This window comes from Vanellus vanellus (genome assembly GCF_965231255.1).
Source record: "Vanellus vanellus genome assembly, chromosome: 1".
In the NCBI taxonomy this organism is placed as follows: domain Eukaryota; kingdom Metazoa; phylum Chordata; class Aves; order Charadriiformes; family Charadriidae; genus Vanellus; species Vanellus vanellus.
This window is the reverse complement of record NC_138905.1, coordinates 14232250-14259607: the sequence shown is the minus strand read 5'-3', so window position 1 is coordinate 14259607 and position 27358 is coordinate 14232250. Positions and strand designations below refer to the sequence as shown.

Genomic DNA, 27358 nt, shown 5'->3' with positions numbered 1-27358 from the left:
ACATTTAAACTCAAACGATGACTGAAGTGAAGGCAAATGCAGTGAACTGCATTGACATCTTCCCTACATTTGCTTGAGTTTTTTAATTACAGAAGTGCCAGATTTCATCTAGAAACTTCGACACGTGCAGCGGCTGGATACTTCCCTCCCTTTTGAGGGCTGAGGGTTTTTTTATGGCCTGTCAGAGGTAAAGATGGTGGTGGACCACATTTTAGATGTTGGTAGATTATTTATTGGCACAGGAGTAAACAAACAGATGAAATGTTAGAGACTAGAACTGCTGGTCACATTGTGAAGGACTGGGGGGAAGGCAGAGTTGGTGGGATTCTTACCCGATTCTCTGTATTTCTTTGTTTTCCTCCCTGTTTATTTCTGTCACATTCACCCCTGCCTGTTTCAAAATCTGCAGCAGCTGTTTTTCAGTTTCCTTAAAACAAAGGCACAATGCACAAATACAAGTTTAAAAGACATCCTGATACTTTTAAGCTACCCAAAATAGACCCCGTTTGCAAGCAGCTATTACAGCCAGGATTTCCATGGAAACATTAATAAAGAAATCTTGAGCCAATTAGACTAATTATAGAGCAGCACTGCCACGCAGACTGAGTACCTCTCCTGAGAGTATGTTTCGTGATCAGTCTCAGGTTTTTTTAAGCACAGAAAAACAAAAGATAAGATGTATCTGTGTGAGGTGTATTTCTTGATTTAGCACTTCAAAAATAGCTCATATTTACATTTCCAAGCAAAAGTTATAAATACTTTTATAGCAACAGTGGCATTAATTTAATAACTAAAAATGAAAAAATTAAGGTTAAGATTAAAGGGAGTTTCTTAAAAGAAAGAACCAATTAAAAATTAGCCTGTGTAAGATCTTTTTCTCATTTTTTTTTCTTGTTTCTTAGAGGTTGGTGCTTGCCAATATCTAGCCATATTTCTTATTTCATTTTATTATATTTTAATTTCTTTATGAAGTTACAGTATGCTTGGTGTGGAGATAAATGAGATGATACTGGTCCCTGTATTAAGGAACATCAAAGCTGAGCTGAGACCTATGAACATTTATATACACATTCTCAAAATTAAGGATATAGAGTTCTAAAATGACCATTTGCTTAAGTCCTTTTGTGATTAGGTTGTAGTTTGGACATGGTCCAAACACAGTTGGAGTCCAAATAATTTGGGATTCCCTGCTGTGTCTGAGTCTTTCATTCCTATCTGATTTCTCTTTCAGTTCTCATCCAGATTTACTTTTAAACTGTATCCATAAAAAGGCAAACTGTAATACCGCAAATGGGATGCATATGATGGCTTCCACTGTTGTTAGTAGCTGTAATCTTACAATGTTAATATTAAATATGGATGCAGAGCTGGCCTAAGATTTTTCTGCTGTATGACCAAATGAATTTTGCCATGAGGCTAAAGTGGTAGGAAGAGGAATGTAGTTATGGCTGGAAGAGAGAAGCCTTTGAGGGAAGCCAGGCTTTCTACTCTGGGTTAGTGGAAGGCTGAAGCTCATGGCCATCCTGGCCTCATTATATGTTTCACACACCCTCCTCTTTTCATCCTCTTTCCCTCACAGAAACAGCAGCAGCAGACCAGACTTTCTGGGTCACCAGAAGAGGCAAAGTTGACAACTGTTTTGTCACAGTTTTGCATCAGTTGTCACTGTTAATTTGCTGCTTTGAGCTGCTGCCACTTTGCTAGAACTCCTTCTGGGTATGGCAGGCTTTTGCTGTCTTTGCAAATGGGTCTGGATTTAGGGTGTAGTCTCTTATTGCAGGTAGATATGAAATAATAATATTTATCACTTATAACGCATTAACATTTAAGCAAGGTGTTATGGAATAGTTAAAATGTATAAATGACAATGTAATTTGAATATATGGTGAACAGCACATCTTCAGTACTAGAAGTATGAGGCTGGGAAATACACATTTGTAGCAATAAATCAAAATAACAAAATTCATATCTTTCTTGGTAATTTTTTTTTGTATATTGATCTCACATACTACTTATAATGGTCATCATCATCATAATGCTTAGAAACCTAGGTAATGACTCAGGATATTATGTTGTGCTAGGTGCTGTACTTTTATCAAAAGATGTTCCCTGCCCAAGTGCGCATAAGAAGCACAAATGGGCATGAAAAACATTAAGACACAGTAAGATCAGTATTGGTGAGCAGGGAAAGGCAGTAGTTACAACACATCAAAACCAATCATGGTCAAGGGCTTTTATCCAAGCTTCAAAGAAAAGAGCTTTTATGGAACCTATTCAGTTCGGGGGGTTTTGATATTCAACAGGAAAATGTACAGTCTCTTGATTGTAATAGGTGCTTCTGAAAAAGCATTGCACGTTATGAGGGTTTGCACGAAAACAACAGGAGTTGTTAACAAAACTGCATTCAAAGGCATCTACTAGTTCTGGATAGCCCATGGGGTTTTTGAGAATCATTATGTTTAAAGCTTGTTATGTCTCTAATAAATTACTATTGGGTAGATGCTGTGTTGATTTTTCCAGGACCAGGAGTAAGAGAAAATGATGAAAATATCCCACTGTTAAGAATTTTTTTTGGTAAAAATGAATATGTTATATTTAGATTACCTGATTTTTGAGGCAGAGAACTTAGATCTTGAAACTTTTTGCTCTGAAGAACTTTATAGACGTGGATGTCTCTTTGTCCTCTTAAGGAATATTTTCTAACGCACAGCTGATAGTCATCATCCATGCCACCCAGTCATGCTGTCTACTTGGTGTGGGAAATAAATGGAAGTTACTGTTTAGAAAATGTTTGTTAACATCAACAAAACTATTGCTCTGTGTACTGAGATCATTTCAATGACAAAAAATGTTACAGCTGAAGAGTTTGTAAAACTTGTTGGATATCAGTAGTAAATATTTTTTTCAGATGATGAATATGCTGATTCTCAATAGCTCTCACATGGATAAGGAATAAGAATATACATATGTGGATATGAATGTATTTTTAACAGTTGCTAAATGTATACAGGAAGGGAAGCTAAAAATGATTCTTCTGTTACTGAGCTTTAAACTGAATGCTGCACAATTTTAGGACTTTACCTTTGTGAACTTTTAAACAACAGATGAGCTGTTCAGATTGATGAACAGAAACAGTTCATGTAAGAACCTGACCTAAATATTTAATTCTAGCCTGGTAATTTAGTTGCATTGTAGCAGTTTTGTTGATTTTTTTTTTTTTTAATACTTGTTTGGTAGTTGGTTAGCTAGAGGTTGTGATGATATGTGACTCATGATCATCTGATGTGTGAGTATACTTCTGGTTGTTTAATGGTATGAATGCGCAAAATTTATAGGTTGAGAAAAATTGTCGATGGACCCTTTCAGATTGTTGAGAGTCTTGTAGAAGTCTAACAGAAATAGCCAGGCTTGTACAGATTCGGTTTGATTGTTTTTGGCCCAAGCATCACTGAAGAGTACTTGAAGAGTACACCTCTAGTGGGAGGTGTCTCTGGCTATGGCAGGGGGGTTGGAACTCGATGATCTTCAAGGTCCTTTCCAACCTAAACCATTCTATGATTCTATGAATGAGGATTGCAAGACCAGGTGTTACAATTCCTTCCTTATTTAAGCTTTATAAAGGAATTTTCAAATGTTAAACAGAGTCCTTGCACTCCAGTATGTGGTTGGATAATTTGGATTTTCTGTTTTGGAGGCCTTTCAGAACATCCAAAGGAAAAAAAGTTATCTGTGTCTGTTTGAAAAAGGAAAAAAAAAAGTAAATAAAACTTGAAATAATAAAAAATGGCATTTGTATGGCAGACACGTACTGGCGTAATCCAGCAGAGGGAGTAGCTGACCAATGTTGGGATTGGCTTTGGGAAATCTGTCCATAGGAAAATTTGTGGTGAAAGCCATTTAACTGCCTGTATATTATTTAAAATTATATTTTTTTCATGAATTAAAATGATAAATGATGGATTTATAATATTTTCTTTATATAGTCAACCGTCAAGATATACCTTGCAAATTGCATTTTTGTGAAGAAGGTAGAGATGCTAAGGTTGGAATCGGTGTGTTTTGATTAGTGGTTATAAATATTCAAGGTATCTAAACTGAAGACAGTTGCCTTTCATTGTGTCTGTGCATAAAAATATTTTTTTTTGCCTTTTCATATTGGTCTTAACTTAGAATCATAGACTGATGGAATCACAGAATGGTTTGGGTTGGACGGAACCTTCAGAGATCATGTAGTCCAACCACCCTGGCGTAGGCAGGGATATCTTTCACTAGATCAGGTTGCCCAAAGTCCTGTCCAGCTCGATTTTGAACACTTCCAGTGATGGAGCATCCACAACTTGTATTCAACAACCTTCAGAGATCCCTTCCAATTTACATTATTGTCTGATTCTGTTTCTACATGGTATTCTGATTAGCATGCAGAAGTTCCCAGGCTGCTGCCTCTGCCTGCCTGCCCAGCTCTCTGCCTCTACAGAGTGAGGGCCCACTTGACAGGGTGCCTTTTTTTACCTCTATATTGTGCATGGTTTTTACTCTACATCTATAGCATGGTTTTGATTTAGGGCCACCTTTTCCCATGTCCCTCCACCATGTTTCTTGAAAAGGATTCAAGTCCATGATCCACATTAATAGTAGCAAGAGTCCATGTCTTAAAAGGAAAGTAGTATTGCATCATTTGAGTTTGTAAACCATTATATTTTTGTATTGTCTCAGTTCATCAAACATGTAGCAGGTGCTTCAGATATTTCCTGGTTTTAAAATTTAGTTTTATGTTTATATAAAACAGTGGTATTACAGTAATGTCAAGTCAGAATCAATATGGATGTTAGAAAATGAAAAAAGTATTTTTACCCACAGAGTGCCTAGGTGAAAGGCTGTGGTTTGGGAAAATTAAAGATAAGTGGATGGTGAGATTGCATTGTTAGAATTTTGGTGATGAGCTTATAGAGGCCAAAGCAGACTCTGAATGGCAAAATTTAATTGTGTGCCATCCAACTCTCATAGATTTTATTAGGAGTAAGAAGAATAAATGAGTAAGAAGAATAAATGAGATAAAACCCAGTATTTTCTGAGGTCCAATTGCTATTTGCATATTTGCATATTCAAAGAACCACATTTTCTTTGTCAGGGATATTCTTAGCCCGTAGTCTTACACAATTTTGGTTTTGTAGAAGCTTATTAAAATACATATGGGTTAGAATCATGTGGTAAATGCTTTACACACCGATGGGACATGAAAAGATTTTTGCAAACAGTAACTAAAGTATTTGTTTAATATGCTAAATTGCTGGATACAGCTGATCAATAAAAGAGTGGATATGAGGGTTGAAAGGCTGAATTTCAGTTATTGAGCTTTCCCTCAAGCACACATATTAGTTCTGTTTTGTATGCTACTTTAGCTTTGCCTTTAACTTCTCTGTGTAAAAACAGAAGTGTAATTTGGTAGCAAAGTACTTCTAACTATACATAGAAAATTATACTTGAACATTCATAGAATGGTTTAGAGTTGGAAAGGACCTTGAAGATCATCGAGTTCCAACCCCCCTGCCATAGACAGGGACACCTCCCACTAGACCAGGTTGCCCAAAGCCATGTCCAGCCTGGCCTTGAACACTTCCAGGGACGGGGCCTCAACAGCCTCTCAGGGCAACCTGTGCCAGTGCCTTACCACCCTCAAAGTAAAACATTTCTTCCTGATGTTTAATCTGAACCTGCCCTCTTCCAGTTTAACGCCATTCTCCCTCATCCTATTATAACATGCCCTTGTAAAAAGCCCCTCCTGTAGGCCCCCTTTAGGTACTGGAAGGCCCCAATAAGGTCTCCCTGGAGCCTTCTCTCCTCCAGGCTGAACAGCCCCAACTCAGCCTCTCCTCATAGGAGAGGTGCTCCAGCCCTCTGGAGCATATATTCTTATATTTAAAATAGGTACTTTAATTTGCACCAGTTACCACGGAAAATACAAGATTTCATATTTTTGCCTGATTTTTAAATATTCATAATACAGCACTATTTTGTGTCCTAATGTCATAAATGATTTGTTTAGATGACTGAGGAATTATATGCCAAAGCAAGGGACTTTTACAGCAGAAACTTAATGAAGCTGTATTTTGGGTAAATATATGCATTTTGCAAATACCTCAGGAACATCATAGGAAAAATATTTTACCAAAGCAATATTTATGTAGTTCTTTTGGGGGAGGAAAAAGTTTTCATTTTCATAGAAGAATGTGAAGAGAGATTAGAAACTTAGATTTGGCTTTATTTTTCTTCAGCAATGTTATTCTTTGTTAAAACTAGTGGATTCTGAGTTTCTGCCTATTCCAGATCTGAACAAAGTCCTTTGACGTTTCTGTACTTTAATCAGCTCTATTTACCAGGAATATGGTAGTATACCCAGAAATAAGAAGGGTAATTTGCATTTGGATCAGAAAGTAAAAGATCTGCACTCTCTTCTGCTCTTTCTTCGGTTTCCTTTATGCTTGGGATTAGGTAACTCATACTTTATGTAATCCAACTTTTCCTTTTAAAAATGGAGATAATACATAGATATGTTTTAAAATATGATAATCACAATAAATAAATATATTCACTGATTTCTGTTATAAACTTGTGTATGAAAATGTAATGATCCTCCATTTAGAATAGATAAGTTTGGGCTATTTTGTTTCAAAAAGTATATAATGCTAATTATATAGGAGGTACAACACTTAGGAACACTGGTGTAAATCCATACTAAGAATCACAGAATCACAGAATTGGTAGGGAGGTGAAGATTTTCAACCTATACAGTGGTTAGTCTTGGTGAACATTTGTCTAGGCTGTTTTTAGCAATCTTAAAAATCACAGGTGTTAGGAGATATGACAATCTCTGCAGGCAGTTTATCCTAGTACTTCATAATCCTTTGTACTAGAAATATTTTCCTAATACCTGAGCTTTCCTTGCTACAAGAGAAACCTTTTTTTTCCTTTTTGTCTTATACACCAGCGACATGGAAGATTATTCCTATTTCCTTTACAGCAGCATTTTGAAGATTGTCTGGGTTAACAGTTTTGTTTAATTATCACTGAAGTTGGAGTGGAACAGTAGAATGCTCCGTTTATAATTGCTCCCAACTAAATGAAATTATTTTTTTATTTTATTTTATTTTATTTTAAATGAGAGAGATTTTGGCAAATGCAAGTAGTCATGTAAAGTCTAATTTATTCAGTAGTCTTTCCAGCAAATCAGATAGGGAGAGATAGTGTAATTTAATATATCAGCGACATATGATTCATTCGAAATACATTTTTTGTTCTGAATCTAATTATTTCTTATTACTTAGCTCAGAAGAGAAATGGGATTTTTACCAAAGGTTAAAATTGTCAAGATATAAACTGAATTTTTATTCTATCATATTAATTTTTATTTGTATTGCCAAGAAAATGTAAGTAGCACTTAAGTAAATGCACACATATAGCACTTTTAAATTCTTTTCTATAAACACTTAAGTGTCCTCCCATAAATGCAGATCTGTACATTAAAGTATAGCTGACAGCAGCAGGAATATATGATGGTGGAAGCAAGCAAGTTTTTATTGCTCAATACTGTAGAATATTACAAACAAGTAGAAATTTTATTAAAATGTGTGAATGAATTGCTACTGAAAAATATTGTCAATGCATATTTTACTTAAATTATAAATAAGAAGCATCAGGTCTATCCAGAAGTTTATACTGTTGAGCTTGACTGCTTTGTATTTTACAGCAAATTGCAGAGTTTTTATAGATTTTACTTCATTCAGGTCGGGAGCCATATTAAATTACTCATTCTGTTTTTCAATTCCAAGGATGGATAAAATATAACCTGCTGAAAAAGAACAAAAGAAAAAAGGCAAAGCAGAAGATGGCTCTAGCGGTAGTCCATTATAACATCCAAATATTAAGAGTTACTATACAGAAGTAAAGCATGTGGGTGCAGATTCACAAGGAAAAAAATGACATGTAAATCTATATAGCTGCTTTGCATAAGACAAGAAATACACGTTATATAAAAGAAAAGTATGGTGTATAAATTAAATATGCTTGGTCCAACAATTTATCTAGCTATCATTTTGCAGGATGCCATTCATTGATTGACCTGTCGCAACTTGTCACCACGAATGCCATGAGAGGCAGTTCCCTGTATTTTTTGCTAGGGCAGATGGTGCTGGTACCCTTCTCTAAAGACTGAGCAGAGATGCTGATGCACTGCAGGCTTGGGAGGTGTTAGGGAAATGGCGTGTGTGTCAGAGGTACAGGGTGGAGTGAGTCAGGATGCTTTTCTGGGAGGTGAAAGTACAGTGCTAGGGATAAACCAGGAGGGATCCCAGAGTTGGAGTTTTGGCTCCAGTTAGAGAGAATGCATGATGAGAGCTGGGAAGGAGTGAAGATCAAAATAAAATAAAAAAATCAGAAGACTGAAAAAATAAATACTTTGTTCATTCTTCCTGAGACTTTGTGTTCCAAGGGTGCTGCAGGTATGGTTTTTTTTTTAAACGTCTCCACACAGCAGCAGCTGTGAACATAGACTGTTAACCTGAGTCCACTCAGACAGAAGTTTCATAAAAGAATGGGCCAAAAGTACTACCTATAGCTTTGAGTTTGAGCTCAGGCAGTTGTATATGACTCAAACATTGCTTTTACAGAGCCAGAGGCCCAAGCTGTTGTCTCACTCCCCTTGGCAGTTTTCAGAGACTTCCTGTTCTTTTTTATTACTTCCTTCCTGTCCTTCCGTGACAAAGCTGACACATGGAGAAATGGACAGAGCTTGGAACTGCTTTTGCAGTATTTTGTATTGTGTACAATTTTGTAGGCATTCTCAGTGAAACTAAGTCACCTAACCATAGGTTTCTGGTGTAACTCAGCAATGCCCTGGCATATCTCAGGCAAAGCTAGACCAGACAGGCTTCCAGCTTGAAGCTCAAGAAGTGCAGTGTCCTCTGCCGGCCCTGTGACATACCTGCCAGTCTTTTGTGGATATCTTGGATAATCCAGGGCATCAGAGATTACACTGATTGATTTTAAAATGCAGAATTAAACGATCAATGATTATAATATGTAACAAACTTAATGGGCCAGAAGAACTCACATGGCTACTAAAGGGCAAATAAATTTTCAGGATGGGAAGTTACAATTTAAAGCTCATTATTTCCATTTACTGTGTTCTTTCTGGCTTTCCCAGCCCGCTGTTTTGTTCCTCACCATTTTCTTTATTCCTAATTTCTCCTTTCCTGTGTATTTCCTCTTTCTTTTCTCCTCTCTTCCCTGTAGCAATATTCAAATGAAAACCAATTTTATGACCCCTGAAACTCTTCTGTTTCTAGAGCTAGAATAAAAGAATACAGGATTCAATGTTACTCCGGTGTTGAGATTATATATGAAAAATACTTTAGTTAATCTTTCATGCAGTATGGATTGTTGGATACAATATAACATCAGAGACATTTTAGTAGTCATAACTTTTGAAGACTTGTTTGAAAAATTCTCATGTGCTAATAGCATGTTTATGTCATATTGTGTGCACCCAGTGTTTTAGTTTGGAAATGCAGATGGTATCCTATGCTTCTGTATTGTATTGCTACGATGCAAAATCATGAGATGCACCCTAAAACTACGATTATTCTCAGTAATAGCAATTACAAATGTTCATAGATGTGAAATATACGGGGATTTGAAAATACCTAGTTAAATTTAGCAAATTTAATTTCATTTTTTGAATATTTAAATGTATTTGAAACTTTGAACCCACAACTAATATAAAACTATACTTCTCTTGTACCATCTTTTTTCAGAGTTTGGCAAAGGCAAGTCAGAAAGCCTGGTTTGAATCGAATGATCTTACTTTCAGACATAAAACATCCCACTTACCAGAAAAAGCCTTATTACAGGTTTGTGATATTTGGTGTGCTTTTTAATTTTTAATATGTATATTTCATAAATGGTATATATCATGTTTTGTTGAAAAGGATGTGTTTGTATGATGGAAAGGAAGGTTTCTGTTTACATTGTTCACTTTGAATCAGGTGGAATCCTTTAAGGATGGTAATGCTGTTCTTTCCTTCAGTGACACCTGGTCTCATTCTGCATGCCCTAAGCTGACATCGAGCAGCTTCTCCGAGCTGTGACTGAAACAGAAAGAGGGAGGGTCAGAAAGGGAGAACAAGAAATCAGGAAATCTGTAGGATAGGTAGAGAGTGGAACTCCTGAGAGAAGTAAAAGGGTTTGTTTGCAGTGAATAGAAGGTCATAAGCCAAGCCCTAAATGTGATAGAAAGCAGTTTAATTTTCCTAAAAACATAGAGAAGACTGCATGGACATTATTCAGCTCTGTAAGAAAGACAAAACTGTTAGGCCAGAAAGGAAGTGCACAGGAAAGGAGTCTACTGCAAGGGCACAGTGGGTAGGGAGACATTTCTTTGCAAACATTCTTATTCTATTTGTTTAAATTAATTTGTTTGTTTAAAAGGCTTCTTTGTTTGGTATTTTTGTATCCTTACAAAACGTAGACAGTGAAAGCTTGTTAGTACACTAACTTCTAGAAGAGAAGGTAGTTCTACCCAGAAACAAGAAGATTGATTTGTGGCAGTATTTTAGAAAAAGAACAGAATTGTTAACTGCTGGTTGTGGGGCCTTCAGTTATGAGGCCAGTTTAACTAAATTATAGGTTGGTTACTGAAAATAATTGCCATTGAGGGATACATTGAAACTACTGCTAAAATGTTTTAATTTTATCTTATTTATAAGTTTTAATTTGTCCTATCATGTTTTTCCATTAATTTAACAATGCAAAACGATTTAGGTGGTATTTCAGGAAAACATGATATGTTTTCCTTTTAAATAGTACGGACTAGTGTGAACTCAAAATTCAGTTTTTATCCAATGAGGTCTAAAACCCCAGTGCAGATACTTAATTTTAAGCATGTGTATAATGCCACTGACGTCACAGGGAATTTGAATCTGTAAGCTAAATCATGTGCATAGTTTACAGACCTTACTCACCAAAAACACGGCATGCTTTAATTCTTCTTGATGTTATCTATATGGATTCCACTGGTGTTGCATATGGTCTTCCTGGATGTGAGACTGATTTATTTTGACATAGGTCCATCAGTGGGGTTTAGACTGTGCTGTTTTCTTAGTGTTGGCTCATTCTGTAACCAGAGGACTTCTGCTATCAAATGATTCAGATATGGGCTCCTTGCAGCAGCAGTAGCATCTCTCCTAAAGAATTTGGGAGTTGTAGTACTCATCTCCTCATCTCTCTGATTACTAAGACATGGATACAAGTTAAGGAAGAATTGGTAGTATGAACCTCTTCTTCAAAAGCAGTGCACTCAAAAGGGAATGTTCTTCCCATATGAGTGTCAACACCACTAAAACAGAGAGAGATCCATTTACTGTATGAGTAGCAGAATAAACAAAATTTGATCTACAGTGCCACCTCCTAATGTTCTCTTTCCTAATAAGTTAATATTATGCACTACAATAGAATTATATATAAAAGGTAGTATTATATAAGAGTGTGTGTGTATATTTCTATGTGTATATATTAAAGATACTATTACATCTTACATGTGTCCATACCTATCAAAGTTGTCATACCTATAAATAAATAATTATTTAAATTTTCAGGAATTCTGAGGTCTGTACTAGCATCCTTTCTTCATTAAAACCCCTGAAATAGTGTAATCTTTCTGGTAGTTTATAAAAAGTAATATTGATGGTATCATTCCTTATGTTTATAGCTTGGGAAAAATCTGTTTATTTTGTCTTAATCCATGAGCGTTGGTTTTTTGACATCCAAACCCTAAGCTCAAAATACAGTGACATTTTAAGCTATCCTTGTAGGTTGCCCTTTTTTGAGGTCACATCATGCTCACAGTTACATGTGCTGCTGTCACAGAGAATCAGATCTCACATACGTAAAGACTATGCACATGAAAACTAGAATCTGGATATTAACATACTGAAAGGAATGATGACTATTCTGAGGTGCGTAGCTATACCTTTTTATTAAGGCTACAGAGCAGCTGTAAAAATGCATTACCTAATTTTATCTTCTGTTATATAAACTTAATTTTAGAGCATCTATAAATCAAATATATTGTCAAGTACTATTTTAGTGGCTTAGCAGAAAACACTGATGTCTTCAATTTCTAGAGCAATTCCAACTCTGAGGTCTGGAGCTGAAAAGCAAGGTAGTTTGCCAGCTTAGACTTTGGTTCCATCATAGTGTGTATTTTAATGTGCGTTTATGAGGAGAATGAAGTAGGAAGTGAGAATTCTACTGATTTGAATAGGAAGTAATAACCTAAAGAATAAGAAAAAAAGAAAATTGCATAATCCACACAGATTTCAAGCCATATTTCTGTGACCCATATATAAATATGTCATTGTAGGAAGAAGAATTATTTTTACCCTTTATTGCCCCAGCACTGTTCTCCCATTTGAGTTCATTACAGTGATTTATATGAACCACATCAGAGAACAGATCACTCTGAAAAATTGTCTTCCGTTTTCTTCTTTTCCTGAAAAGTTGGATCACTTCCCTAAACCAGCTCATTGTGTGGCTGCATGAACAGTTATTTGGGTACAGATGAGGAGATGGGGAACAAGTGGTGGGCAAATGGGTGAAGCATGAGTGGATCTGCCTCAATTTGCAGGTGTAGGGTCTTCATTGAACTGCAGTGCCTCAAGAGGAAGCTTATTGGGACCTGTCAATGAAACAGGTCTCTGCCTTTGTAGCCTGAGAGTCCATAGACAATTTTAGGGCATACAGGGTGTAGCAGCTGCTGTTGTTTTTCTTCAAAGTGTAATCGGAGAAGGAAATTTTGGTGCCTTCCTATTAGGCATATTTAAAGAGTTGGTCCCTTCACCATCTGTGGGGACACATGAGTTAAATTCTCACCTTTACCAAAGAGGTTCAAATTCCTATCACTGCTCTGAAGGCTGCACTGAACACAGCTGTAAACTAGCAGTTTCCACACAGGGAGTAGGGGGGAGATAGGAGCAGGTCTTTCTGGGGAGTCTCCTCATACACCCTAGGAGGAGAATGAAGCCTCCCAAAATTTCATCTAATCCATCTTCTCCCCCTTTTTCTTGCTTGTTCCCCCCTGTCCCCCTGTCCCCTTGTCCCCCCCCCCCCCCCCCCCAAAAAAAAATAAAACACAACAAAACAAACCAAAAACAAACCCCACCAACTCCTGTCTTTAACAGAATGAACAGAATAATGTTACTTTGAGATAGGGAGCTCAGAGGTTTGGGATATAGATGAAGACAGTAGCTGAGGCAAGAACAGAGTTTTTTTTGTGTTGACGAGCTGGTGTGCCAGACAGGGTTTGCTGCCTCCCTCCTCCTTTTTTTTTTGTGTGCAGTGGTGAGACAAACTGAGCTGTGGTGGGGAACGCTGTGGTTGCTGTGATGCATGGGGATGCAGCAGTTTCCTATTTCTCCTAGGGAGCTATCCCAAGAGGAGTTGGGCCACAGGGAGTGGGAGCTGATTCTCTTGGGTTTTGTTGGGGTAGGGACGGTTAAGAACTGGGATCAACAAAAAGACAACAGCAGCAGTGCAGGGATTTGGAGAGGGGTGCATGGAAGTATCCGGGGCTGGGGAGCTCCTTCTGGAGGGTCTCTTTCAGGGCATGCAAGAGAGAACAGGCTGAGCCAGCTGTGCTGAAAGTATTTTTGCAAGTATTTTTTGTGTATGTGGGATAAGTCATGCAACTTATTACATGTGTGGCCTGGAAGCTAGAGCTGTGGATCTTTGGGACAAGCCAGAAAATAATGGCTTTATTTATGTGTAAAGTGCAGAGGGAACAAAAATTATTACAGAAAAGCGGGAAGACTACTGAAACGCTTCCATTTTGTATTTAAAAGGAATGCAGCTCCCTTGATGCAGAGAGAAATGCAAATCTGTGTGGCTGTCACCTGGTTTCTTTTTCTCGAGCTGTCACTATTTTATTCAGTATGGGAAGTATAGAAAGAGCTCTTCTCTTTACTGGCACAGACCAGAGCTTCCCACTAGCTGAGTGCCTAACCACTTGCTGCATAGGCAGAGCCCCCTCCTTTGCTTCCCTCCCTCTCTCCCTCTCTCTCTTCTTTTCTCCCTCTCTCCCTCTCCTTCTCTCCTCCCTTTCTCCCTTTCTCGCTGTGAATCCTCATGCTCTCTTTTTGGTGGATCCCGTATGTAGATACAACCTCCTTCAACAGGAGATTGTTACTGGGTGCTGTCTCCTCTAGGCCAAATCTGTGTTTGCTCTGAACGTTCACAGGCTGTGGAAAATAAAGCGTGCCTGGACTTCTCAAAGTTTTGGAACTTATGATAACGAGACTTTATTGTCTCTGGCACTATAGATGATATCTGGTGGTGGATCATTTCAAAATCACAGGTTATTTAGCAAATATCATTATTAGTATGCTATCATTTATTGCAGCTTTCTGTTGTGCTCCTGTGCAAAAAAATACCCGTCAGTTTGTATTTACTGCTGGGATAAGATGTGTCCTCAGGGCCAGCTGGAAACCATCTGCTTTGTAAATTACAGTTTCCTAAAAAAGTCAGTGGTACCACAGTACCCTAATGTTGAGTTATCGACAGAAAATGATTGCTGTGCTTTAAAGCTGGCTACTGTGGTCTTGACCTAACATGAAATAAATGTTTCAACAGACCTTTTCAGAACTGAAAATGCAAAAGGTTACTGGTAAAAGCGTGTCAAATTAAAAGCCTTGCTTTTGTTCTGATATGAAACTAAACCCTATTAATGAATAATAATGAAGTCACTATTTTGTTTCTTATTCTAACAAGTCACACGGTTCCATTTATTTTTGTGAGCTGTGTCAAAATTCCTTAGAATTTTAAATTAGATTGAGTTTTGAAGTTAAGGAATTAATCCATGTGTCCAAATTAAACAGACTTTTGGTTAGAGAAGCCTGTGAGGAGTCCAACTGTAATTATCATGGGATGCAAGTCTTTGAAGGGATGGGATGTACAGAATAAATTTGCTATTGAAAAGGACCTACGCATTTCTGTGCTTTAAAAGGTCTTTGTAAGTCTCCAGTTGCATTCTGAACCACCTAAATATCTTTAAAATGAGTATGACTAGAGAAAGGTCCCAAGATTCCAGAATAAAAACATAAAGCCAGAAAACCTGATTTATTACATTAAGTAGTTTATATGAAGTCAATACAGGCAGGTTCTGGGACAGCAGTGTATTTTGAGAAGCAGGCAGATTGCTTGGATGTATCATAGAATCACAGAATGCCAGGTTGAAAGGGACCTCAAGGGTCATCTGGTCCAACCTTTCTTGGCAGAAGCACAGTCCTGATGAGATGGCCCAGAATCCTGTCCAGCTGAATCTTAAAAGTGTCCAATGTTGGGTAATCCACCACTTCCCTGACAGGTTATTCCAATGGCTGATTGTTCTTAATGTGAAAAATTTTCCTCTTCTGTCCAGTCAGAATCTCCCCAGGAGTAACTTGTACCCATTATCCCATGTCTTTTCCATGTGACTCCTTGTAAAAAGGGAATCTCCATCTTCTTTGTAGCCATCTTTAAACACTGAAACATGGTATGATTGAAGAGGTAGACACACTGGAATGGAGGGATGCCATCCAGAGGGACCTGGAAAGGCTGGAGAGGTGGGCCCATGCCAACCTCATGCAGTTCAACAAGGCCAAGTGCAAGGTCTTACATCTGGGTCAGGACAATCCCAAGCACAAATACAGGCTCAGCAGGGAATGGCCGGAGAGTAGCCCTGAGGAGAAGGACCTGGGGGTGCTGATTGACGAGAAGCTCAACATGAGCCACCATTGTGCGATCGCAGCCCAGAAGGCCAACCTTATCCTGGGCTGCATCAGAAGAAGTGTGGCCAGCAGGTCAAAGGAGGTGATTCTGCCCCTCTACTCCACTCTCCTGAGACCCCACCTGGAGTACTGCATCCAGCTCTGGAGTCCCCAACATAAGAAGGACATGGACCTGCTGGAGTGTGTCCAGAGGAGGGCCATGAGGATAATCCAAGGGCTGGAGAACCTCTCCTGTGAGGAGAGGCTGAAAGAGTTGGGGCTGTTCAGCCTGGGGAAGAGAAGGCTCCAGGGAGATTTTATTGCGGCCTTCCAGTACCTAAAAGGGGCCTACAGGAGAGCTGGGGAAGGACTTTTTACTAGGGCGTGTAGCGATAGAACGAGGGGGAGTGTCTTTAAAGTGGAAGAGGGCAGGTTCAGATCGAACATTAGGAAGAAATTTTTCACTTTGAGGGTGGTAAGGCACTGGCACAGGTTTCCCTGAGAGGTTGTTGAGGCCCCATCCCTGGAGGTGTTCAAGGCCAGGCTGGATGTGGCCTTGGGCAACCTGGTCTAGTGGGAGGTGTCTCTGGCTATGGCAGGGGGGTTGGAACTCGTTGATCTTCAAGGTCCTTTCCAACCTAAACCATTCTATGATTCTATGATTCTATGATCATTGAACCACAGAATAGTTTGGGTTGGAAGGGGCCATTAAAGGCCATCTAGCCCAACCCTCCTGCCATGAGCAGGGACATCTTCAACTAGATCAGGTTGCTTAGAGCCCCATCCAGCCTGACCTTGAATATTTCCAGGGATGGGGCATCTACCACCTCTCTGGGCAACCTGTTCCAGTGTCTGACCACCCTCAGAGTGAAAAATTTCTTCCTCATATCCAATCTAAATCTACCCTCTTTCAGTTTAAAACCATTACCCCTCATTCTATCACTACACTCCCTGATAAAGAGTTCCTCCCCAGTTTTTCTGTAGGCCCCCTTTAGGTACTGGAAGGGGCTATAAGATCTCCCTCAGGAGGCTCAGCACTAACACAGCGTCCCCTCACACCATCCCATCCTGCCTGGCATCTCTGCCTGCAGAGGGTCCATGGCCAACACAGGGGCCTTTGGGCTGTGGAATCTCTGAGGTTTGACTGGCGGGGCCCGGGCAGGGGAAGGGGAGGGAGATGGTGAGAGCTCCCTTCCTTTGCCATGGGCAGAGGGCTGGAGAAACGACCATGCAAGGTATCGTTTCATGGTGATAAAGTCTCCCCTAAGTCTTCTTTTCTCAAGGCTTAACAAAACCAATTCTCTCAGCCTTTCCTCATCTGGCAGGCTTCCCAGCCCTTTGATCTTTGTGGCCCTTCTCTGGACTCTTTTCAGCCTCTCCACATCTTTTTTTGTATGGTGGGGACCAAAACAGAACACAGTATTCCAGGTGTAGCCTGACAAGCACTGAGTTGAGTCGGATGATGACTTCTTTATCTCTGCTGATGATGCCCTTGTTGATGCAGCCCATCATCCTGTTGGCCTTCTTTGCGTAGCAGCACACTGTTCACTCATATTGAGCTTGTTGTCCACCAGGACCCCCAGATCCTTTCCACAGAGCTGCTCCCTAGGCAGGTAGATCCCAGGCTGTCCTGCACTCCTGGATTATGTTTTCCCAGGTGTGAAACCTTACACTTGTCCTTGTTAAATTTCATAAGGTTCTTGTCAGCCCAGCCTTCCAGCCTATGTCTTCCTGCATGGTGGCTCTTCCTTCCGAAGTGTCCACTTCCCCACTCAGGTTGCTGTCATCATTTAAGCGTACCATGGTACAGTATGCAACAGAATGTGACAATGAGGACATGTCTAATTCTCCCATAACTGACAATTGTCATGTGAAAGTTGACTCAAACTAAGTTCAATCGTTTTAATTTAAAATTTAATTTAAAAGTTTTGTTATTTTCCATTTGGATGAAGACCACAAAAAATCATAAAAGGAACTCCTATTCCTCCTGATTTGTTATTAAAAAAAAGTGTATTTTGTCAGAGCTGTCTACTTCTTCAGGTATCAGTTTAAGGGGGGAATTATCTACACATAAGATCTTGAAACTGTATCTTTCAGTTCTAAAATACTGTAAAAGAGAGCAGCCAAATGGCAACAAAAGCTAAAATTAAGGCATCAGTTTCCTCCGTAAGTAAGTAAAAAGACACTGCTCCCTACTGAGAGTGCAGCAAGCCTTAGGATCCCTCAAAGAAAAAAAATCTAAGCAGAATTTTGAGGAGAAGCTTTTAAGCATCTGGTACAGTTGTTAGCGTGGCTGCCTATTGTGCTCACAGCTCCAGTTGAGCTGCCCCAATACATCAGCTGTGCAAACACAGGTAGAAAAAGGAGCTGGAAAATATTTAGGATATTTTCCTCTGTTCTTCAGAGAGGCTTTTGGTCTTTTTTCTCCCCTCCCAACCCCGAGATGATGTGCAGGGTAAAATCCATCCTTTTATTATGGCAGTGAAGTAAGCAGAACTGAACCAGAGTTTTTTTTTTTTTTTGCCAAAACATGTAAATGTTTAATATTTATACCAAAAACTTCTTTGTAGACTATACCATGGTCAATCAAAGTAATCAGGATATTTCATGTATATAAGAACTGCTGAAATCTTGATTCTCATTTTTTCATCTAGAAGTCTTCACATTCAGGCTGTGCAAAGGGCTGCACATTGATTTTGAGATTCCAAACTCCATTTGAAACCCTGTAATATTCAAAGTGCTTGTGTGGCATCACTAGCACAATTGCAAAAGGAGTAATAGCTGGCAAAGTAGAGAGGTGCATAGAATGGTTACACGTTCTCATATACCCACAGTATTAATTTTCTTAATTTTTTTTTTATTTGGGCAACATCAAAAAAACAAAATTAAATACATTATTAGAACATTGTAATGGAAATTATAAGCAACAATCACTGTCATTATCAAAATACTGTTTTTTCTAAAAAATGAAACAAGCAAGAATCTAGTATGATTTTATATTATTCATAGCAATAAAAAAGAAAAGACTGGCTAGTCACTCCAGCTTACTGTCTAGTGACCTTTTCCATATAAATCAGGACTGAAATCCATGTTTCTAAACATCCCTCATCTCTCAAATAGTCATAGGACTTGAAGTTATAGTGTCCTGATCAACAGTTGCTTCCTATTTTATCATAGCATAAATTTTGTAGGGGAGGGATAAGCAACTGAATGGGGGTAATTGCTTCCATATCTGAGCAATGTCTGCTTTAATAACTAAGGTAATGAATATCAGTTTTACCAATCAGGCTTTTAATGAAAAATACAGAAGGCTTCTACAAGAGCATATTTTAATACTATTTTTTTTTTGTTTTGCCATTCAGTTAGGTGATTATTCCACATATATCCACAAAAGTACTGACTGTTTCAATTTAGTGGAAAGAGAAGCTGAAGAGTTCCATATCTAGAGATAGCACAAATTAATCACTGGACTGTGTTCAGTAGAAATCATGAATAAAGACAACAGAAGACTGAGCATGTTTGCTGTAAATCCTGACAGTTTTTTCTGTGGATGTCTACTGGAAATACAGTTATTTAACCTACTACCATTGTAAGAAAAATGTAAAGGAGGAAGGGAAGTTTTTGAATCCTAAATGGGTAATTATAACAATATCAGCATGAAAAAAAGTAAGCCTAGGCTAGTAAGATCTGTCTTGGGACACTCATGGTCAAGAGTCAGTATTTGAAAGAAAAATTCTGGGGTCATAAGGGCAATTAATTTTATTGATTGATAAATATGGTTCCTGCAAAGAAAATGTGACTCTTCTGCAGCGGTGTTCAAGCAAATAACTGGAGTGTGTTAGTGCACAAAGAATCCTGTGTGCAGTAGATGTTTCAATGAAGCCCTTGCAACAGTGACAGCATTCGTGTTGCCAAGTAACAATAATAAAAAAGGTAACTTAGAACAGTGGTTGCTTTCTACAACAGATCTTTGACATAATATAGAAGAAAATCTTCTGACATGTAGTAAAGCGTGGGTATTGAGTGAAGCAGGTAGGAGGGAAGTTTGTAAAATATAGCTCAAATATTCTTTCAGGTAATTCTTCATCAAGACCTATCCTGAGTTTGTTTTCCCCAAGTGTAAAATTTACATAGGGACAGTACTTTTTATGCCATTTCTATTGAGAGGTGTGAAATGTAAGAACAAATATGTTTTCAAGACTGAAGACCAAAAAATAGGACAATTTGACTTTTGAAGGAAAGCCTTTATACAAAGTGAAAAAGGAAAGCAACATTATTTGGGTTGGTATCCGAGACATAATTTTATCTACTCAGTTGTTAAAGACTTGAGTAAGGGTTATGTTTACACTCGTGTTTTCAAACAATTCTTTCCTAGCTTTATTGTTCTGTTCCTTTTCTTAATCATAAAAATAATGGGTCCAAGAAAACAGCTCCTATGCCTTGCAATCTAATCCAGGGTAAAATACACTTTCATCCTAGAGACATACACATGTGAGTCCAACACAAGCTCGACACGTCTTAAAAGGTGCTGAGGGTTCTCAGTTCTCATTGGCAGTAGGACTGTGTATGTATCTAGTGTTTAATTCAAGGCAAAGTACTCAAACTAGCTAAATCTGACACACACACAGACTTGTATTCTTGAAGTTACACACCCACTTTATTTCTATGAAGTCACTGGAGTCACATCTTTTCATCCAGTATTTTTCATTTAATCTATATGGTATATACCAGCAAACATGTTATTTCAGCTGATATGATTTTTTACCAGTTTTGTTACTTAGGAGGTATTTTCCATATAAGAGGTTAGCAAAATAGATGCAAATCAGTCTCTAAGAGTTTTCTGTAATACTCTAGTACAAAATTAGTCAATATGCATGAAGTCTACAGTTTGCAATAATTATGGAAACAAAATGTGCATGTCTTTGGATGAGATGCCAAAAAGAATGGTAATCAGTCCTTATTTCTGTGCTCAGAAATCTTAACTTTGCATCCTGTTATGAATTAGCAATGCAAACAAACTTCAAAAGGAAATACATGTTCCCCAGGCTCAGTCACACATGTGCCTTGGGGTGCTAACGTTTGAAGACAAAACCATGTAGAAGCAAGAGTTGTGTCAGGAACACCTACGCTTTCAAATAGTGTATCACATTCTTGCCTTGAATGAGTATGAACAAAGATGTTGCTTTAGTCACAAAGGAAAAGGGTACTAACATGCAAACTGGTAGACGGAAAGCAACATAAAGTGTCTTGGTATAATGTATATACATGAAAAAGAAGCCAAAGGTCATAAAGCACAGAACACTAACGAGGCGTGAAAAGCCATGGTTATAATTAAGCTAGAGACAGAGTTTTGAAAAGTCTAGAAATCAGAGTGGTGTTGACATACCATGGGATTTGTGGACTATTTGTAATAAAAATAGCCAAGAACGGCAAGGATGCTTCTAGCCAGCTTAACTTTGGGATATTTTTCTTCTGTATAGGAGATCCACACATTGAAATGGATTAATAACTACTGAACTTTTTCACACATATGACCTGAATAGAGTATTCAAGGGAAAAATCAACAGTATTATCTCTATGATAATTTATTGATGTACTTAATTGTGTTGTTTGTTGCCAACATGTACATACATAAAAAATGTATGTATAAGCAGATAATGTCAGAGTTAGCATTACACTGCTAAAAGGGACAAGTTGCTGTGGTAGCATGAATGTTATTTCTGTAGCCTATTTACAAATTGCATGAAGAAAGGTGTTTTTAAACTATTCAATTTGAAAATCAGAATGTGTCCCTTTGCCCCAGCTCAAAGTCCCAGCAGAAGCACCTAGATGAGCTATTTATTATTTTGCTGGTGTTGAGAAAAGCTGGTAATAGGCTTAGCAGCAGTTGGACCATTTCCTGAGGCACAGAGTGAGCTGGCCCCGTGGTTTGTTCAGGAAGAAGCCGTGGCTCCATAGAAGAGAGAGCACAGGGCAGAGGGCACAGCCCCATGCAAGGCATAAGGGGCCAGAGAGAGAATCAGGCAAGGAAACAGAGATGGAAAAATCCACACTCTACACATTTATTAGTTTGGTATCGATGAGGTTTTGGATAAAAAAAATAGGAATTTGGGGAGTATGCTCCATATTTGAGATATCTTTCTTTTGGGGCAATTGGTATAACTGCTATGACGCTGTACAGAAATAACTTCTTCCTTTCCCTCCCTGGTATCCAACTGGACCCTTCAGGGAGCACGAACACACAGGATGGGATCTGCTTGGCCTAATTTTAGATGCTTAACATGTTGATATTTAGATCTGAGTTAGCTGTCTGAACTATCTTCATAGTGAAGAAACAGGCAGTTATATGGCGCCATTCATCTGAGTTAAAATGAGTACTCATAATAAATAGGTCAAATTAATCACTCCTAGAAATGTTGTTAATCATAAAGGAAGCACAAGGGGACTAACAGAGACACAGACATTAATGCACAGGAAAATTCAGGCTGGAAGGAACCTCTGTAAGTCTCCAGTCCAACCTCACAGAATCACAGAATGGTCAGGGTTGGAAGGGACCTCTGGAGATCATCTAGTCCAGGGCACTACTCACTGAGGTCAGACCAGGTTGCTCAATGTTGTGTCCAGTCAAGTCTTCAACAACCCCAAGGATGGAGGTGGCACAAACTCCCTGGGCAGAATGCTTCCCTACCGAACTGTCCTCATGCAGAAAAAATTCTTTCTTATGTCCAGTCTGTTTCAGTTTGTGCCTGTTGTCTCTTCTCATCCCACCATGCACCACTGTGAAGAATGAGGCTCCATCTCCTTGCTCACCTCCCCACAGGCACTGGGGGCTTCTGTTAGGTGTCCCTGAAGCCATCACTTCTCCAGGCCGAACAAGCTGTAGTCCTCAGCATCTTCTCACAGGCCAAGTGCTTCAGCACAGTTTATTTCTGTAAAGAAATAGTAATAAACTTCAGAAAGAAGGACATACGAAGAAATGCTAAGAATGCTAAGAATGTATTCCAGCAAAGGCAAGGGGAATAGGCACATCAGTCATGCAGTCCTGTTACAAACAAATCACTGTCAGTACTCAGATTTGAGACGGCTTTGTTTGCAGACGGCTGGGATGCATGCTGTCATTTCCTAATGGAATTTAAATAATTCTTTATTTATTAAGTGTTTTGGTTACAATATACATTGGGACATCAGTCATATAGAAAAGAGAAAGGGGCACAGCTTTGTATTCCATTGTGTTAGCAGAGACTCTGAGTCTGTATAAAGCACTAGCAAATAGACAGCTGTGTGTACCATAGCACCATCGACTCCGGTTAGTAACTCCAGACCAAATGCTGATCTGCTGTTCTCAATTAACCACAGAAGGAAGAAAATGAATGACAGGGAAATGGTAAGAAAGACCACACTAAAGTCTAGAGATCTGACATTTCTGCCTTTTGAGTGCATAAGGATTTTTTTCCCCAAAAAATTATTTAGTTTTTTTTTTTATTATTAAAACTCCTCGGTTTTGCCGTAGTGCAGTACTCCTAGAAGGTGGGAATGCAGTTACTTAGGGCAGCAATTGCTGAGGGTGTCAAGTGAAGCTTTGCATGTGAAGGAAAGATGGCGTTGCCTCTGAAACATTTCAGGTGTCAGCTAGGAGAGTTGCGCCTGAATTTCCATGCTGTGCTGACTCCTGCACAATCATTGCAAGACTTGCAGATCAGCCATGCAATTTCTTCCCCCTGTTGTTGTTGGAACTTGTATTTTTCCTTCTGAAAGGAGCTCGACCCCATTGGACATCATACAGGGCTCGAGTATCAGAACAATAGGGTCTATTTAAGTATTTGGAGCTTTGGGATAAGCTGGTTTCAAATCTCTGGTCATGACTGACAGAAAGGAGTGTGTTTGCATCAGTCCAGAGAGAGCTGATCTGCCAGAGAAGAAGCAGGAAAGGAATTTTTGCTGTAGATGATCTGGAGTTATTAACCTAATGGAAACTGCAAGCTAGCCATGTTTGAGCAAGAATTATAAGAGACGGTATTCTGCTGTGTGCCACATACAATAATTTGCACTGACCAAAGAGCAGCAATGGGTGCTCCCTTTGTGTGTGGAGCAAGTTGGTTCAGCCTCTCTCTGCCAAGAATGAGTTAGTTGTAAATAAAACTCAGAGGGTTTTGTGTTATGGAACATGCTGTTCAGCATAAATGTCCCTCTTGTACCTCCGAGATGATGGCATCGTTTGGGAATTAGGGGCCCCAGGGGCTCAGGTCTCTCCTGCTGCAGAGCGATGGGGATGGACGTGCCCTGCAAGAAGGGCAGCAGCAGCCCCAGCACAGCGCAAGTGCCCGCCTGCAAGAGGAGGAGAGAAGGGCCGTCCTGCCCCCATCTTCTTCAAACTCATCAGCCGAGTGGCCAAGTCCACCTTGACTCTCCGAGGGGACGGGAGTTGGCTGCTGGTTGGGACCTGCCTGCAAGAAATGTGCTGCACTCTCTGAGCAGCCCTGCAGCAGAAAGTGCCCCTGGCCAGCTGCATTGGCCCCTGGCCATGTGTGAGAGGTGGGGATGGCTGAGGTTGCACCCCGAGTGATCCTCACCTCTGCCTGGCCCTCAACCAGCCTCTCCAGCCTGCTGGAATGTAGTGTTGCTGCCTGGGCAAGGATAAAAGAGCAGAAGGTCAGAAGCGATGCACCTAATGCTGGGCTGGAGCAGCCTTTGGGGGCAGAGCGGAGACAGGAGGGACACTCGCCGTTGTGGCCACTCAGCTTCTTTAGCAGCAGCTTGATGGAGGGCAGCTGGGTCACCGGGGCTCCCTCCACTCCTGGTGACCTGTGCACAGACAAGGGGCACAGAAAGAGCTGTGTGAGACCCAAGTCATGTTTTCCCTGTCCTGCCAGCCTGGGGAGCACTTCCAAGGTGCCCCAAAATAGCTGGGTACTGCCCAGCAATGGAGCACAGAGCAGCGGCAGTGGTGAGGACGGGGCTGGGCAGGTGTTGGCTGGACATAGCTGGGTGAAGCAGCTCTGCCAGCTCTGCCTGCAGCCATCGGGACACCTCTCCAGCTCAGGAGAGGTGTTTTCGCATTGCGCAGCTATGCCTGGAGCATCCACCCGTGGTGTGAGCACAGGTTGCCCAGGCTGCACTGCCAGGCAGGGCTTAGCCATGGAGCGCGCTGACCCAGAGCTCCTTCACTGCCGGGGAGCTGCAGAAAGGGAGGAGAAACAGCCTGAGTGCCCACTACTCTAACTCACCGGGAAGTGACAACACAGGAGCCATAGGGCTGGATGAGGACAAGGGTGTTTTTGTGCTTGCCTTCCTCCTCAGCGTCATCCCCGGCCACCCGCTTCGTGCTGCTGAGCACCTGTAGCTGGCACAGGGACAGGCAGAGCTGCAGGTGCAGGGTGCTGCCACTTCTGCAGGGAGTGACCTGGAGGTGGCCGAGCCTGGTGGCTTTCCCCGAGCGTCCGCTTGCCATGGGCATGGCCATGGGTTCATCCAGCACCAGGGTGCCGGGGGCGTGAGGCTGCTCCCTGGGTGTCCCTGCCCTTTTGCCAGGGCATGGGAGGAAAGGCAGCTGGGGTCTGTGGGTCTTACTTGGCCTTGGCGATGACCAAGGCATCACTGGAGAGGAGGAGGTCCTTCTTCAGGTGAGCTCACCTGGAGCCACGGCAGTAGGTCACCTGGCCCATCCCGCTGAGGCCAGGAGAAGCCTCTCATGGGACACGCTGGTGGGGTCCCCTCGACAGCCTGGATCGGCCCAGCAGGGCACTGTCCTCAGCCTGGCAGTGCCGCTGGGCAAGAGCTTGACTCTCCCCAGTGCCACTCTGTGCTGGCACAGCACTGTCCCTGTGGGCACTGGGGCCATTGGCAGGCTGAGAGAGTTGGGGTTGTTGAACCTGAAGAAGAGAAGGCTTCAGGAAGACCTTACAGTGGCCTTCCAGTATCTGAAGAGGGACTACAAGAAAGTTGGAGAGGTAGTTTTTACAAGGATATGTAGTGATAGGATGAGGGGTAATGGCTTCAAACTGGAAGAGGGTAGATTTAGATTAGGTATTAGGAAGAAATTTTTCACTCTGAGGGTGGTGAGGCACTGGAACAAATTGCCTGGGAAAGTTGTGGATGCCCCATCCGTGAAAGTGTTCAAGACCAGGCTGGATGGGGCTTTGAGCAGCCTGGTGGGAGGTTGGGCGGTGTCCCTGCCCATGGCTGGGAGGTCGGAACTAGACGATCTTCAGGGTCCCTTCCAACCCAAACCATTCTATGATTCTATGATTCCTGGGACAGCATTGCCGGGTCAACACAGCATGCCATTCTGACCCTAACAGTCGCGCTGGTGGGCTCTCCCCAGTATGCCCATGTCTCTCTCTTCCTGGGGAGCCCAGCCCTGGGCACAGCACTGCGGACATGTCCTCACCAGCGCTGAGCAGAGGTGAAGGGTCACCTCCCTCCAGCTGCTGGCAAGGCTTTGCCCAGTGCAGCCCAGGGCACCATTCACCCCCTTTTGCTTAACTTCTTGTATTATATCAGTAATCAGATGGATTTGGATTTTTTCGGTGTTACTAAATTAAATATTTTCTTTCTGTATGGTCACCTAATAAGCCTAAAAATATGACTTTTATTGCTTTTATGCATATGCAGCTAAATGGCAAGTATATAAGTGACAGTGTAACTGTCTCTAAGTTGCGCACAGCTATCACATTTGAGTTTTTTGAGTCATTCTTCTAACTTTGAAGATACCTAGTAGTTCTTTTTAAGAATGACACACATTTTCAGTGGACTATTCCTATTTAGATTACTAACGTATTTCTTCTGTCAAAATTCACTAAAAAAAAATCACAGCATACTGGTTGCGTTCTTTTGAAGCTCTTGTGAATGGTTTAAAATTGCTTCAAAACTATTTCTCTATCTTTTTTAGTGATTGAAAATCATACTGAAATTCTCTTCCTTTGACATTTCTTCAGCTAACAAACTGTGTTGAACTGTCTGTTCAGTTATAGGCTACAGATGTGATGAACCTTTCCATTCGAACTTCTTCGAGCTACATTTCTGACCTCATCTTTCCAAATAAATCCCAAGATTACACAGATTTTGGCAACATGTTTTTATTGTTAATGGTAAAACAGCAATGATATTAACTGAGGTTTAGGTCTGTTTGGCTGGATAATGGGGTTATTTTTTTTTGTAAATATATTAGCTGCAATTTTTAAAAATTGTTTTTGTGTACTGCAACTTTGGTATGTGATATATGCATGAAATAGTAGTCATTGTTTAATATCTACATATGAATGTTATATGATTCCAGCCAGGGTGTCTTTGGCAAAAGAATGTGTTACTGTGCCAAAGTAAAATGAGTACATGAGATGCATGGGTTACAGCTCAGCTGTTTGTGGTATTACTCCACCCACTCAGCGATTTTAGAGAATCATTTAACTTCCATGTGTGACTGGGAACTGCATTTAACAGCTGCCATTCATATTCATAATGCAGGAGCTAAAATTTCCTCTGAAGCTTTTGAAGTGTTTTATTCTCGGTAGAGGTCACAGTATTGACAGCTCTATCCATTTCTCCTGCACCCTGTCATGGCAAAACAT

At 40.3% G+C, this 27358-nt stretch overlaps 1 protein-coding gene across 1 annotated transcript in view; it reads left to right on the top strand.

Annotated features, from left to right (window-relative positions):
- Nucleotides 1-27358, top strand: part of FBXL13 (F-box and leucine rich repeat protein 13) — a gene marked incomplete at both ends in the record, with an annotated part of 85143 nt that overhangs the window by 59 nt on the left and 57726 nt on the right. Inside the window, 6 exon segments of the mRNA XM_082496731.1 lie at nucleotides 6044-6111; nucleotides 7825-7939; nucleotides 7943-7980; nucleotides 8486-8495; nucleotides 9810-9905; nucleotides 10041-10059. Of these exon segments, the coding sequence (XP_082352857.1) occupies nucleotides 6044-6111; nucleotides 7825-7939; nucleotides 7943-7980; nucleotides 8486-8495; nucleotides 9810-9905; nucleotides 10041-10059 (346 nt within the window).